The 16,549-nt window shown below is 41.1% G+C and overlaps 1 protein-coding gene across 7 annotated transcripts in view; it reads left to right on the top strand.

Moving 5' to 3' along the window:
* The first annotated feature begins 129 nt into the window (after nt 1-129).
* Nucleotides 130-16,549, top strand: part of LOC112216312 (inter-alpha-trypsin inhibitor heavy chain H6) — a 33,314-nt gene continuing 16,894 nt past the window's right edge. For 6 of the 7 annotated variants that reach the window (XM_024376215.2, XM_024376214.2, XM_042299612.1 and 3 more), the window contains exons 1-5: nt 130-1,321; nt 4,882-4,917; nt 7,572-7,726; nt 15,115-15,225; nt 15,529-15,776. In XM_024376215.2, the coding sequence (XP_024231983.1) occupies nt 1,199-1,321; nt 4,882-4,917; nt 7,572-7,726; nt 15,115-15,225; nt 15,529-15,776 (673 nt within the window). In that variant the 5' untranslated portion in view covers nt 130-1,198. Of the gene's footprint in view, nt 1,322-4,881; nt 4,918-7,571; nt 7,727-15,114; nt 15,240-15,528; nt 15,777-16,549 lie in introns of those variants that run through there. The other variant, XM_024376213.2, reaches the window with a different exon arrangement.

The raw sequence follows: 16,549 nt of genomic DNA, 5'->3' as shown, positions 1-16,549 counted from the left end.
AGTCTCATGGTGAAGTGCAGTCGGACAGGCTGCGTGAGAGGTGGTTTGGCATGGTATTGTCACTAGAATGTCAAAGAGGCCAGACAATTCTGACATTAGGCTACAGGATGACGAAATGAAAATGTCCTCCATTCTAATAGATTAATAAACACATCTTCTGTTACTTAATGATACATGTCTGACTAAGTGTCAACATCATGAACAGTTCCCAAACAAACAACATGTCTACATTTTAGCAGACTCTCTGGTCTTATAGTTGTGAGTGGGTAGATTTTAGATTATTTTTTTTCCGTACTGGTCCCACATGGGTATTGAACCCACAACCCACAACACCATGATCTACCAACCGAGCCACACAGGACCTGATGGATGTGAAAAACGGCGTGACTTTGCTAAAGGAGTCTCTTGGCTTGGCTAGATGTGCAACAATACTGATTACATATTTGTAAGAAAACTTGTTGACAATAAATACATTTGTGACAATGGTATATGATACCACTAGTTAAGACAAAGAGTTTATTGTACTGAATAATTGGAACTAGATTTATGAAATAAATGGTGAAATTAAAATAAATTGCCCCACCAATTTTTATAAATGTTTTACAGATCATGCAAACTTTCATTAGAGCCTAGATGTCAGATAGTCATTTATAAAAATTAAAGATACTTGTTTTACATTTGTCGGCCTATGTTGCAGCCTATTTATTTGTATGTCAGGGTGGTATAGCGTCCTTTATAGGGTCCCATTGTGGAATTGAGAAAGGGGCAAGAGCAGAGAGTTTGGGATGTTTTTCTGTCAAACTGTCGACATTCATGGGTTAATAATTTGTCATTTCTTCTCATGCTGCTGATGGCAACAGTGCGCGAAATATCCAGTTATGTACACTCGAGGATACCCTACCGAACTCAACTCTTGCAACTTTGCGCCCACTGATTTTCTTTTGAGTTTTCATCTGAATATCTGTCAGTTATAAATTATACTTCAACTTATTTTCGGTTATTTTTTCATAGGTTACAAAACGATTAAAATAAAGTGGAGGGAGTGGAACGAGTCGACTGCCCCTTGCAAAACTAACTTGTGTAATATGTGAGATTGTACTCACACCGCGTGCTGTGTATACGCACTGGATCTCTCTCACTGACTGGCAACGTGAGACCACTGGCAACATAACGTTTTTCATCTCGGAGACAAAAGTATATGACCATGGGGAAAGTGGATTTAAAAATCCGTTGTATTTTCTTTTTCATCATCATCTCAGTCCAGCGGGGATTTTCAGAGGAATTTGGAGCACACCAGGGAGCAAAAGACATACTTTTACAGGTGAGAATTATTGTATATTCCTATGGGACTGGACTAATATTGGAAATTAATGTATATTTCTATGGGACTGAATTAATATAGGAAACTCTTGAAAAACAGGCTACTCAGTCAAGACAGCCTCAAAAATCATGTTTTTTTTCGTCATAATTGATCCACGGTCAGCTCCCCCCCTTATACTATACTACATTCCTTTTTGCACTCAATATGTAATTTTTGTACCCGAGTGAGGGTGTAACTTTACTGCACATTACATTGGGATACAGTTCCTTCAGAAAGTATTCGTACCCTTGACTTATTCCACATTTTGTTGTGTCACTGCCTACATTAAAAATAGATTAAATATATTTTTTCTAACCCATCTACACACAATACCCAAAATGACAAAATGAAAACATGTTTATAGTATTGTTTTGCAAATGTATTGAAAAAGAATCACCTTTGGCATCGATTACACATGTGAGCCTTTCTGGGTAAGTCTCTAAGTGGTTTGCACACCTGAATTGCACAATATTTGCACATTATTCCTTTAAAAAATATTCAAGCTCTATCAGGTTGGTTGTTTCAAGTCCATTTTCAAGTCTTGCCATAGATTTTCAATACGATTAAAGTCCAACTGTAACAAGGCCACTCAGGAACATTCAATGTCGTCTTGGTAAGCAACTCCAGTGTATATTTGGCCTTGTGTTTTAGGTTATTGTCCTGCTGAAGGTGAATTTGTCTTCAAGTGTCTGTTGGAATGTAGACTGAAGCAGGTTTTCCTTTAGGATTTTGCCTGTGCGTAGCTCTACTCCATTTCAGTGATTTGTTTTGTTGGATTAGCTCCAAATATAACGCTTTGTATTCAGGACAAGTTAATTTCTTTGCCAAATTGTTTGCAGTTTTACTTTAGTGCCTTATTGCAAACAGGATGTATGGAGTAACTACAATGTTGTTGATCCATCCTCAGTTTTCTCCTATCACAGCCATTCAACTCTGTAACTATTTTAAAGTCACCACTGGCCTAATGGTGAAATAAGTGAGTGGTTTTCTTCCTCTCCAGCAACTAAGTTAGAAAGGATGCCTGTATCTCTTTAGTGACAAAGTGTAATAAATACCTTTCCATGCTGAAAGGAAGATTCCATTTGAGTTAAATTTTTTGTTGTTGCCATCTACCAATATCTGACCTAATTTGCGAGGCATTGGAAAACCTCCCTGATCTTTGTTGTTGAATCGTTGTTTGAAATTCACTGGTGTACAAAGATGAGGTAGTCTTTCAAAAATCATGTTAAACACTATTATTGCACACAGAGTGAGTCAATGCAACTTATTACGTGACTAGATAAGCAAATATTTACTCCTGAACATATTTAGGCTTGCCATAACAAAGGGGTTGAATACTTAATGACTCAAGACATAAATTCATTTAATTTGTAAAAATGTCACAAAACATACACTATATATACAAAAGTATGTGGACTCCCCATCAAATTAGTGGATTTGGCTATTTCAGGCACACCTGTTGCTGACAATTGAGCACACAGCCATGCAAGCTCCATAGACAAACATTGGCAGTAGAATGGCCTTACTGAAGAGCTCAGTGACTTTCAACGTGGCACCATCATTGGATGTCAGTTTGTCAAATTTTTGCCCTGCTAGAGCTGACCCGGTGAACTGTAAGTGTTTTTATTGTGAAGTGGAAACGTCTAGGCTTCACAAGCTCACATAACAGGACCGCCGAGTGCAAAAGTGCGTAACATGTTAAAATCATCTGTCCTCGGTTGCAACACTCACTACCGAGTTCCAAACTGCCTCTGGAAGCAACGTCAGCACAAAAACTGTTAGTCGGGACCTTCATGAAATGGGATTCCATGGCCGAGCAGACGCACTCAAGCCTACGATCACCAAGCGTCGGCTGGAGTGGTGTAAAGCTCACCGCCATTGGACTCTGAAGCAGTCAAAATGCGTTCTCTGGAGTGATGAATCACGCTTCACCATCTGGCAGTCCAACAGACTAATCTGGGTTTGGTGAATGCCAGGAGAAAGCTACCTGCCCCAATGCATGGAACCAACTGTAAAGTTTGGTGGAGGAGGAATAATGGTCTGAGGCTGTTTTTCATGTTCGAGCTAGGCCCCTTAGTTCAAGTGAAGGGAAACCTTAACGCTACAGCATACAATGATATTCTAGAAGATTCTGTGCTTCCAACTTTGTGGCAATAGTTTGGGGAAGGCCCTTTCCTGTTTCAGCATGACAATGCCCGCGTGCACAAAGCGAGGTCCATACAGAAATGGTTTGTCGAGATCCGCGTGGAAGAACTTGACTGGCCTGCACAGAGACCTGACCTCAACCCCATTTAACACCATTGGGATGAATTGGAAACGCCGACTGCGAGTCAGGCCTAATCACCCAAAGTGCCTGACTTCACTAATGCGATTGTGGCTGAATGGAAGCAAGTCCCCACAGAAATGTTTCAACATCTAGTGGAAAGCCTTCACAGTAGAGTGGAGGCTGTTATAGCAGCAAAGAGGGGACAAACTCCATATTAATGCCGATGATTTTGGAATGAAATGTTCGACGAGCAGGTGTCCACATACTTTTGGTAATGTAGTGTGATTCCACTTTGACATAATGGGGTATTGTGTGTAGCCCATTGGCACAAAATCTCAATTTATTCCATTTTAAGTTCAGGCTGTAACACAACAAAATGTGGAAAAAGTCAAAGGTTGTGAGTACTTTCTGAAGGCTCTGCATATGGCAGATGTGAATACGATTATGAAATGGAAACACTTAATAAACATAGTAACACATAATATAGCCTACATTTACATTCATTTAAAATAAAGTTTCTAATTCACTTAAAATGTATATTAAAATTGTCACTGAAGAATGAACCCCGGCCTGCAAATTAAAATGTTTTCCTCTCTTTAAAGGTATTTGATTGTGTTGTATATCTTGGATATGTGGTAAAGGATTGACACAACAATGATTTGTGATCTAAATGAACATTTGAAACCAAACCTGCACCTCTGTGTACAGTGAGAGCATTTATTTAAAGTTACCCCTTCATTCATGAATAGCTTCGATTCATCTTATTTTGACACAGAAATATTGACCCAACACCACACAGATTCTGGAGATTAATTTAAAAGGAGGGGATTTTGTAAGGTAATCCTTGTTAGAATGTTGTCACTTTTCTAAGTCAAGTTCTCCTCTTTAATACAACTTATTATCGTAGATAAGGACCTAAATGTACTAACTTGCATTTTAAATAATCTTCTTTCCCATACAGTGATAGAAAATTGTGTGGAAGCTTATACATTTTGGAATAATGATTGCTTTAGGGCAACTCTGTGGTCTTAAGTCACTACTAAGCAAGCTTTTATGAATCTATTAATATTTTAAAGCTTTGTACAATGTTCAGAGGACATCAGCTTGTTTTGATGACATTTTTCCAAACTACAGGACTCCAGAAATCTGTTACTGTCAGGGCACTGGTGTGAATAAATGTTCCTTACTGCTGTGCTCAATCCTATAGTTAGGATTCTTTACACTTTTATTAACTTTCTCTCTATTTTCTCTCCAGAGAGTGAGACGCCAGAGCAAAGCAGCTAAATCTGTGGTGAGTATGAGCTACATGAAACAGCCTGTTGTTCATGACCCAGTCCCAGTGGAATGTGTCATAAGCAAAAAAAAAACATTCAATTCAGAGATATCTGGCTAGTGACAAAAGTGGCGGCTTAGGGCCCCGCGTGACTAACCAAATCAATGGGGCCCCCTGGAGGTCAAGGCCCTTGGGCACGTGCCCTGCCTGCCAGGTTGATAATTCGGCCATGGGTATTACAAGTTTACTGTAGATACTGTCGCTGGCTAGACTAACTAGACTAATTTACCAATCAATTTTTATTTTTTACTAACCGGGTAATTGAGTGACTGTCAGTGAGTGACATATAACAAGATGAAAACTCATCAGTAAATTGAGTCTTCCCACCAAAAAAGTAGCTACATGCCTGCTGACAGTCACTCAATTAGCCAGTGATGTAATGTACTTAAAGTAAGAAATACTTTAAAGTACTACTTAATTAAGTAGTTTTTTGGAGTATCTGGACTTCACTTCACTATTTATATTTTTGCCAACTTTTACTTTCCTAAAGAAAATAATGTACTTTTTACTTCATACACCCAAAAGTACTCGTTACAATTTGACAGGAAAATGGTCCAATTCACGCACTTATCAAGAGAACCTCCCTGGTCATCCCTACTGCCTCTGATCAGGCAGACTCACTTAACACAAATGTTTCGTTTCTAAATTATGTCTGAGTGTTGGAGTGTACCCCTGGCTATCTGTAAATGGAAAAATGTAATTGTTCCATCTGGTTTGCTTAATATAAGGAATTTATCATTTTACTTTGACTTTTGATATGTATAAGTATATTTGAACAGTTCCATTTACTTTTGATACTTTGATACTTGTATATTTAAAACCAAATACTTTTAGACTTTTACCGAAGTAGTATTTTACTGGGTGATTTTCACTTTAACTTGAGTCATATTCTATTATGGTATCTTTTACTCAAGTATATTAATTGAGTATTTTTTCCACCACTAGCCCTTGTCAGCAACATTTTATAGATGGCTTTAAAACTGCTAACTAAATGTTCTCTCCGTCCCATGGCATAATGTGAAGAACTGCAGGAAATTAGCTTTAAAAGTGCAACATTTTCTCTCCATCTCATAGGAAAATGTTTAGAATTGTATTAAATATGCTTTAAAACTGAATTTCTTTCTCTCAGACCAATGGCAAAATGAATAGAATTGCCTGAAATTAGTTTTAAAACTGCAAAATGTTTTCTCTGCCCCATGGAAACATTTGTAGAGTTGCAGAAATGATGCTTTAAAACCTTTTTCTCAACGCCCCATGCTACTCCACATTGGTTCAACATAATTACGTGGAAACAACTTTTGTTTTTGAAAATAGTGTCAAAATTGACTACAAAGTGTAAAATAGGATAATTTTGGTCATAAAGTCAGTCTCGTCAAAACTGAGATTTGCGAGATGATAGGGAAACATTTTATGTCACGCAATGAATTGTCTCATAACAGTTTTCTATTGGTTGGGTTTGTTTTAATCCTGCCCACCTGCTCACAGCTGGCAGCAGCCAATAAATATTCCTATGGGGCTAGTGAGGGACCATCAGTAAATTACACACTGTACATGGGACAATATTTTAAAAGGTCAATATCAACAAATAACAATGACTTGAAAATCTCAATCCACCTACAAATTGTAGAAATGCATATTCGAATGTCGAAAGCATTTAATGAGACAACTGAAAAATGTGCAACATGAAAATGTTGTCCCATTTACATTGCGTAGTTCATTGACTGTCCCTATCTATCCCCAGAGCTAGGCTATTCAAAGTCAAAACAACTTTGCCACCGGTAGCACACCAGCCAGCTGAAGCTAATTGGTTAAATAATTTGGCTTACGCTTCCCACCTGCGAACACACACAAGAGACACCCATATCAAACCCAACCCTGAACCAACTAATATTTGAATTCAGTTTATTAATGAACCAAATCTAAAACAAGGCCACATCAGGAAATGTATAGCAACATGATGATTAAAGGCACTAGTATTAGGTTAGGAAAAAGTAATGCAGCAAGTGAAGATCTACCTATCACTCTCATTGCAATCTGTAGTTATAACCTGTGTGCCACACATAGTAAGAAACCCTACAGTGCTCAATGGAGGCAACACTTTATTTGATGGTTTGAATGTTGCCAGTGACAGAATGTAAATCATCCATTATTACTCTAAATTGATAGGTCTCTGATGTGTCAGAAAGCTTGTCCACTGTCTTTGATACCAGTGAGTAACGAGAAACCTGTCTGTTTGTCTGTGTCCTGGCCTAGCAGTAATGTGGCCCAGCTGACCAGATTGGTCTCAGCAGGGCCCAGAATTAGCCAAGTAAACAAGGGGGTGGGAGGGATATCTTGCAGAGTGTGGCTTTGTATCATTTGTCTAAACTTGTCAAGCCACTGAAACCAGGGTAAAAAGCCCAGTAATAGTTGGATTTCCAATTCCAAAAGAGCCCGACCAGGACTCAAACCTGGGTCTTCTCAACTGTCAGTCAAACAGCCATTACACCAAGAAGTCCAAAGCTCCTCATGAGGTCACTATTGGTTTTGTACTAGGGTAGCTATATAAAGATTTCATCAGATCAAATGTACATGTTAGTTACTGAAGTTTGGTGTGTCTTGTGTGTTCACAGCTGAAGGTGACAGACTACCATGTGAGGTGTTCTGTCGTGTCTCGCTATGCCCACACCACAATCCAAAGCTCTGTGTGGAACCAGCTACCTGTCACCAAGGAGGCAGCCTTTGAGGTGGACCTGCCCTCTGCTGCATTCATCTCCAACTTCACCATGTGAGTCAGAATCACACGCTTCAAGTCAAGTTTACTTATTATCCTCTCTCTCTCTCTCTCTCTTGTGTTCTTATAAGACACCTCATCACAGGTAGTGGGCATGTAATCAAATTAATTGTTCTTTCCCTTGGAATTACATCCTTCTTGCCTGGGTCCCAGTCTGTTTCTGCTCCCTTCCTTATGCTTGACAATGAGGGACGAGGAGTTGGCATTATAGCACAAACATACTGGCACTCAGGCTATTGTCCTTCAGGATCAAAAGGACTTTTACTTTCAACTGTGAAGGGGATCGTTCACATGCGGGAGACAGTATGACTCACCTCAGAGAGTATAACATTTAATTAGTACATAGAAATATAGAAAAAAGTAAATAAACAAAACAAATCCTGTACACCAGTCAGGTCAGTGGATCCAAATAAAAACTTCAAAGGAATTATGTCAGGAACTGACATTCCGTGCAGTGTGGAAAGGAGACACATAATTTGATGTGTAAACATTACAGACACAACGAGGAACCGCAGTCTGTAGTTGGGTTTGGGAGCAGAAGCGGCTCAGAAGGGGGAAGACTCGGAGGGACCTTAGAACCAGATGAATACCCAGCTTTATAAATGTACGTCGGAAAGTTATAAGAAAAAATGACAGGACGTTGGCCTGTTTTCCTCCCCCTCTCTCTCTCCTGCGAAGTTTACCAAGGCATTGAGCCAAGGTACACGTGCACGCACACACATATAACTACATACTGACACACAGCCTACACATGTCACGCACAGACCCATTTACATGTAGTTTTAGTTTAACATGCATAGAATCTCATAATCTCTTTTACTGTCAGTCACACACTCGACACACTCGACACAGGGCCGCCTGCTCGTCACCAACTAACTCAGTAGGAAAATAGCCGTGCGACTCTATTTCTTAGTTCAATTGCGTTTCTCAACGTGGGACTGAGGGCCTTGTGTTCTGTGTGTAGGTCACTCAATTGCAGCCGTTCCCAGTTCCCACTCCCTCTCAGCTACACATACATACAGGCCGCTATATTTTCCACCCTGATAAACCCAACATTCCATTCTGCTCTGTGTCTGAAACAAGACTTGCTTCAAGGCTGCAGTTTATTTCGGTCCCTGTTGGTTATTATTTTAATATATTTGTTCAAAGGACCTTATTTTAGCACATAAACTGTATGGTTTGGATGAAGGTCTTTCCAGTAATCAGGTATGGGTCCCAAATGCCACTCTATTCCCTATATACAGTGCATTTTTTAAGTATTCAGATCCCTTGACTTTATCCACATTTTGTTATGTGACAGACTTATTTTTACTAATAAATCTACACACAATACCCCATAATGACAATCCGAAAACAGGCCTTTAGAAAAAACTGAAATGAGACTCGAAATTGAGCTCAGGTGCATCCTGTTTCCATTGATCATCCTTAAGATGTTTTTACAACTTGATTGGAATCCACCTATAGTAAATTAAATTAATTAGACATGATTTGGAAAGGCACACACCTGTCTATATAAGGTCCCACAGTTGGCAGCGCATGTCCGAGCAAAAACGAAGCCATGAGGTCAAAGGAATTGTCCGTAGAGCTCCGAGACAGGATTGTGTTGAGGCACAGATCTGGTGAAGGGTACCAAAAAATGTCTACAGCATTGAAGGTCTCCAAGAAGACAGTGGCCTCCATCATTCTTAAATGGAATAAGTGTGGAACACCAAGACTTGCTAGAGCTGGCCACCCGGCCAAACTCAGAAATTGGAGGAGAAGAGCCTTGCTCAGGGAGGTGACCAAGAACTCAATGGTCACTCTGACAGAGCTCCAGAGTTCCTCTGTGGAGATGGGAGACCAGAAGGACAACTATCTCTGCAGCACTCCACCAATCAGGCCTTTATGGTAATGTGGCCAGGCGGAACCTACTCCTCAGTAAAAAGCACATGACAGCCCGCTTGGAGTTTGCCAAAAGGCACCTAAAGACTCTTACACCATGACAAACAAGATTCTCTGATCTGATGAAACCAAGACTAAACTCTTTGGCCTGAATGCCAAGTGTCACGTCTGGAGGAAACCTGGCTCCATCCTCCTCTGTGGAGATGGGAGAACCTTCCAGAAGGACAACCATTAGAATGGATCTTCTTTGGAGAATAAAACACACAGACACATACAAATCTCTCCCTTGCCCTCCATTTGGCAAATCTGACCGTAATTCTATCCTCCTGATTCCTGCTTACAAGCAAAAATTAAAGCAGGAGGCACCAGTGACTAGATCAATAAAAAAGTGGTCGGATGAAGCAGATGCTAAGCCACAGGACTGTTTTGCTAGCGCAGACTGTAATATGTTCCGGGATTCCTCCGATGGCATTGAGGAGTACACAACATAAGTAATTGGCTTCATTAATGAGTGCATAGATGACGTCGTCCCCACAGTGACCATACGTACATACCCCAACCAGAAGCTATGGATTACAGGCAAAATCCGCACTGAGCTAAAGGCTAGAGCTGCCACTTTCAAGGAGTGGGACTCTAACCCGGAAACTTATAAGAAATCCTGCTATGCCCTCAGACGAACCATCAAACAGGCAAAGCGTAAATACAGGACTAAGATCGAATCGTACTACACCGGCTCTGATACTCGTCGGATGTGGCAGTGCTTGCAAACCATTACAGACTACAAAGGGAAGCAGAGCTAAACTACTTCTATGCTCGCTTCGAGGCAAATGACACTGAAACATGCATGAGAGCACCAGCTGTTCCGGTAGACTGTGGGATCATGATCTCCGCAGCCGATGTGGGTAAGACCTTTAAACAGGTGAACTTTCACAAGGCTGCAGGGCCAGTTGGATTACCAGGATGTGTACTGTGAGCGTGCGCTGACCAACTGGCAAAGTGCCTTCACTGACATTTCAATCTCTCAGTGTCCGAGTCTGTAATACCAAAATGTTTTAAGCAGACCACCATAGTGCCTGTGCCCAAGAACACTAAGGTAACCTGCCTAAATGACTACCGACCCATAGCACTCACGTCTGTAGCCATGAAGGACTTTGAAAGGCTGGTCATAGCTCACATCAACACCATTATCTCAAAAACCCTAGACCCACTCCAATTTGCATACCGCCCCAACAGATCCACAGATTATGTAATATCTAATGCACTCCACACTACCCTTTCCCACCTGGACAAAAGGAACACCTATGTGAGAATGCTATTCATTGACTAGAGCTCAGCTTTCAACACCATAGTGCCCTCAAAGCTCCTCACTAAGCTAAGGACCATGGAACTAAACACCTCCCTCTGCAACTGGATCCTGGACTTCCTGGACGGTCCGCCCCCAGGTGGCGAGGGTAGGTAACAACACATCCACCACGCTGATCCTCAACACAGGGGCCCCTCAGGGGTGCTTGCTCAGTCCCCTCCTGTACTCCCTGTTCACTCATGACTGCATGGCCAGGCACGACTCCAACACCATCATTAAGTTTGCCGATGACATAACAGTGGTAGGCCTGATCACCGACAACGACGAGACAGCCTATAGGGAGGAGGTCAGATACCTGGTCGTGTGGTGCTAGGACAACAACATCTCCCTTACGGGACAACAAGCATACCGTACGATTATTTGAGAACATAGCCCAGCAGACAAATCATTTCAAACAGTAACCAGCAAAGTAGAAGAGTTACACAAGTCAGAAATAGAGATACAATTTATCACTTGCCTTTGATGATCTTCATATGGCTGCACTCAGAAGAGATTAATTTATTCAATAAATGTTGTTTTTGTTCGATAAAGTCTCTTTATATCCAAAAACCTCTGTTTTGTTTGCGCGTTTTCTTCAGTAATCCACAGGCTCAAACACAGTCACAACAGGCAGACAGAAAATCCAAATAGTATCCGTAAAGTTCATAGAAACATTTCAAACAATGTTCATAATTAATCCTCAGGTTGTTTTTAGCCTAAATAATTGATAATATTTCAACCGGACAATAACATCGTCAATATAAAAGGTAAACAAGAAAGGCACTCTCTCAGTCGTGCACATGAAAAAGCTCTGACACGGCAGGGTCCACTCATTCAGACTGCTCTTACTCCCTCATTTTTCAGAATACAAGCCTGAAACAATTTCTAAAGACTGTTGATATCTAGTGGAAGGCATAGGAACTGCAATTTGAGTCCTAAATTAATGGATACTGTAATGGCATTGATTAGAAAACTACAACAAACAAAATAAATCCTACTTCCTGAATGGATTTTTCTCAGGTTTTCACCTGCCAAATCAGATCTGTTATACTTACAGACACTATCTTAACAGTTCTGGAAACGTTAAAGTGCTTTCTATCCAAATCTACCAATTATATGCATATCCTATCTTCTGGGCCTGAGTAGAAGGCAGTTTAATTTGGGCACGCTTTTCATCCAAAATTTCCAAAAGCTGCCCCCTACCCAGAGAAGTTAAACTCAGGATTCTGTAAAGGCCTACCCCAATGAGGATATGTGTTTACTTTTAGCTTCCTGTGCCAAAGGAAGTGGATTACATTGGGGTCAAAAGGGCTGCTTTGAAGGGTTAAGAAAGTCACATTTTTCCAAAACTTCAAATGTGTGATTAGGCAACCCTCATGAACTTTAAATCAGTCATTTATCCCATTAGATTTCCAAGAAAAACTCACACACAGCAAGGATGGAATGACAGACTGTGGAGCTTACAGACACACAGAGCCTGCAATAGTTACCTTTGTTCGAACTATCAAAGAACCGTCAGACCTAGAGCTCTGAAACTTTAGAAACCTGTTCTAGAGCTCAAGTTGATAGTGCACTGTGAGTTATGTGGCTCTAGAAGGTTCTCAGACCGAGAAACAGCCTCGTACATTTGCAATAACTTCAATTCATTTTGACCATCACGAAAATGACGACATTTAGAAAAGTCCCAGAGTCGGAAAACTAGGTGTATTGAAACTGCCTCGGCCCATAGAGACGGACCCTAACATTTCTGTCCGATAGCTCACTCAAGGACCCCGTAGCAAAGCCCGGAAAATGTGGATTTTCAGCACCAATTACTGCTCGGCAGTTTTTGATTTGTTAAAAAAGTTTGAAATATCCAATAAATGTCGTCCCACTTCATGATTGTGTCCCACTTGTTGTTGATTCTTCACAAAAAATACAGTTTTATATCTTTATGTTTGAAGCCTGAAATGTGGCAAAAGGTCGCAAAGTTCAAGGGGGCCGAATACTTTCGCAAGGCACTGTAAGTTGATTCATGGCTTAACATAGTTCACTGACTTTTGGGTTTGGAAACCGACTTCCTATGATCGTACATGGAAAATGGACATATCATCCTGATTTGCCACTTTCAATACTTTCATATTGCATTTGGACATTTCTTATGGCATTTGGCAATGGTTCACTGACTTTTGACTTTGACTTTTGACTTCCTATGAAATCATATTGCAAATGGACAAAACATATGCCTTATGAACAAGTTTTTAAAAAATGACAATAAAATATGACAAAGGTATGTTCATACAGTTCTTATACATGTATAATTGTCAAAAATATCTAAAGAATTTCAAAAAACGGTCCAGAAATCACTTTTTTAGAGGGTGATACATTTTTTATTTTGTTTTCAAATTTTCTAAATTTCACCCTTGGGTCTTGACTTGATGTGCATTTGCAGTATGAAAATTTACTGTGGAGCTCGCTCGCTCGCCATCTTTTGGATTTTTGCTGTGTGACACTTGGCATTAGCCATATGACATTTGCCATATGACATTTGCCATAAGCTGTCAATGATCTGCTGTCCATTTGAGTGTTATTGGACATCATGTATGTATATATATATATATATATATATACATTTTTTTTTACCTTTATTTAACTTCTATATCAAGCGGCAACAGTGAGAGACTTATTTCTGGAAAGGCACATACCTGGATAGCATGACAGAACTTTGCAGACTGTCTCTGCAATAGATTGCAACTCCACCCCCGTTGGCAGTTCTGTCTTGGTGGAAAATGTTGTAGTTGGGGATGGAAATTTCTGAATTTTTGGTGGCCTTCTAAGCCAGGATTCAGACATGGCTAGTACATCAGGGTTGGCGGAGTGTGCTAAAGCAGTGAATAAAACAAACTTAGGGAGGAGGCTTCCGATGTTAACATGCATGAAACCAAGGCTTTTACGGTTACAGAAGTCAACAAATGATAGCGCCTGGGGAATAGGAGTGGAACTGGGGGCTACAGGGCCTGGGTTAACCTCTACATCACCAGAGGAACAGAGGAGGAGTAGGATAAGGGTACGGCTAAAGACTATAAGAACGGGTCGTCTAGTGGGTTGGGAACAGAGAATAAAAGGAGCAGATTTCTATGCGTGGTAGAATAGATTCAGGGCATAATGTACAGACTATGGTAGGATGTGAGTACAGTGGAGGTAAACCTAGGCGTTGAGTGACAATGAGAGAGGTTTCGTCTCTGGAGGCAACAGTTAAGCCAGGTGAGGTCTCCGCATGTGTTTGGGGTGGGACAAAAGAGATATCTAAGGCATGTTGAGCAGGACTAAGGGCTCTACAGTGAAATAAAACAATAAGATCTAGCCAAGACAGCAGTAGACAAGGCATATTGACATTAGAGAGAGGCATAAAGCATTCACAGGTGTTGATCAGGCGAGCTAAGACAACAACGGGTAAATGGCGATGAATGGGAAAAGCGGGTCAGTTAGTTACATTCAGGACCTGAGTTCGAGACGGGGGCTGACAGGTAAACAAAATGAGGTACCGTGTTATTGAAACAGTTCAGGCGGCATCATCAGTGTAGCCGAGTGATCATAGGGTCAAAAGAGCAACAATAGGTGAGTCAGGGTGCCGTTTGGTAGTCACTGCTATGCTAGGTGAGCAGGGGATACAGCGTTCAGAAAAGCTTGCGGTTCGGGGCTAGTAGATGGTTCTTAGGCGACATCGTAACAGAATAGCCTGTTGAGACCACATCGGGCGATCATGCCAGCAGTCCAGTCGTGATGGATCAGCAAGGCTCCGTGACGACAATAAAGGGTCCAGGCCAATTGGCGAAGGAGGTATTGTAGCCCTAGAATTAGCTGGTTTATGGGCCTAGCTCGAGGCTAGCTCAATGCTAGCTGGTGCTTGCTTTGGGACAAATATATCTAAGATGTCCTCCATCTTAGTCCAACTCGAATGCTGTGAAGTACAGTATATTATTGTTTTGTAACACGTGACTGATAATACAAATAGTTACCATAAAGGAAAGTACATTTATGGTAAAGGAAAGTCTATTTACTGTCAATAAACCTTGACGTTTTCAATCTATGAGACCAAAGCATGTTTGTTCACATAGTCTGACCATTGTGAGTTACCCAGAGGGCTATTTTACTTTATTTCTGTCCTCTTATTCCACAGCACCTCCAATGACAAAGTGTACATCGCCCAGGTGAAGGAGAGGAGTGTCGCCAGGAAGATGTATGACGCAGCCAAGAAACAAGGAAAAACAGCTGGACTTGTTGCCACCAAGTCAGTCTGAAAAAGTATTTGATACCACGTTCACTCTTTGATATGCGTTTTATTCAGATTTCTATGTTTTGTGTGAAAGAGTAAGAAACTATTTCCATTTTTCTCTAGATTTTCTGCAGTACAAATCAGACATCCATCACCCACCCACCACATCCACTCACATCTTTCTATCACTTTAGTCTGGATCCTACTCCATTCCATCAATGCTCTCTCAGCCATTCTTTCAGGTTCACCATAGACCACTGACACCATCACTCCAATACTGTCTCTCTCTCTGTTGTTTCTCCTCTGCTGTGGTCTCAGAGAGAGGGAGATCGAGAAGTTCCGCGTGGCGGTGAGTGTTCCCTCGGGGACCCGGATGTCCTTCTCTCTGTCCTATGAGGAGCTGTTGCCCCGCAGGTTGGGTCGCTATGAACTGACCCTGGGTCTGAGGCCTGGAGGACTGGTGACTAACCTCACCCTGGACGTCAGTATTGCAGAGAGGACAGGACTCAGCTTCATCAAGGTCCTCCCGCTGAAGACCAGTCGACTGCTCTCCAACACTGTCACAGGTAACATAGGAAAAGACAACCATCAATGTTCATTGTCAAAGTAGTAGTACTAGTTGTAATACAATCAGCATGTTTAGGGCATCAGTTTGAGCAAGTCAGGGTGCAAAATCACTAATGGCAGGTAGCCCAGTGGTTACAGCATTGGGATGAGCATTGAGACGGTAACCGAAATGTTACTGGTTGGAATAGCTGAGCCGACAAGGTGAAAAATATTGAGCAAGGCACTTAACTCTAAATTGCTCCAAGGCTGCTGTACTACTATGGCTGACCCTGTAAAACAACACGTTTCACTGCACCTATCCGGTGTGTGATGTTAGGTTCTAATTTTCAGAGTACAAACTCAACGGACACTATGGAAGCTTCAAACCGAGTTTATTCTGCCCAGAGGGCCAATACAACTGCATTAAACAAAAAACATGGTTTCCCCCATGGTAGTATGCATATCTCACTTTGGGTGGAGTCTCCTCCTTATTGCTAAACATTGCATCATTATTGCTAGTCAGGGAGCTGAGTGATATGGGCCTTAAATGTTTCTTCCCCTTGTCAGTATTGCCACATGTGACCATGTTCCCTGCACTCAGCCCCTCCCAAGCTTCATTATGGCACCCCTCATGTCTCTTTTATAACTAATGATTAATTATAGTTAAAGCTCAGAAACCAAACCTATCAGTGACAATTAAACTTAAAAAATAACAATGAGTAGTTATTGTATAGTAGGGTGATTTGTGTTTGTGTGATTGTGTGCAGTCCGACTTCAACATACTGTAGTATAT

The sequence above is a fragment of the Oncorhynchus tshawytscha genome, linkage group LG16 (genome assembly GCF_018296145.1).
Source record: "Oncorhynchus tshawytscha isolate Ot180627B linkage group LG16, Otsh_v2.0, whole genome shotgun sequence".
In the NCBI taxonomy this organism is placed as follows: domain Eukaryota; kingdom Metazoa; phylum Chordata; class Actinopteri; order Salmoniformes; family Salmonidae; genus Oncorhynchus; species Oncorhynchus tshawytscha.
The sequence above is the reverse complement of the archived record's forward strand: the minus strand, read 5'-3'. Positions and strand labels throughout refer to the sequence as shown.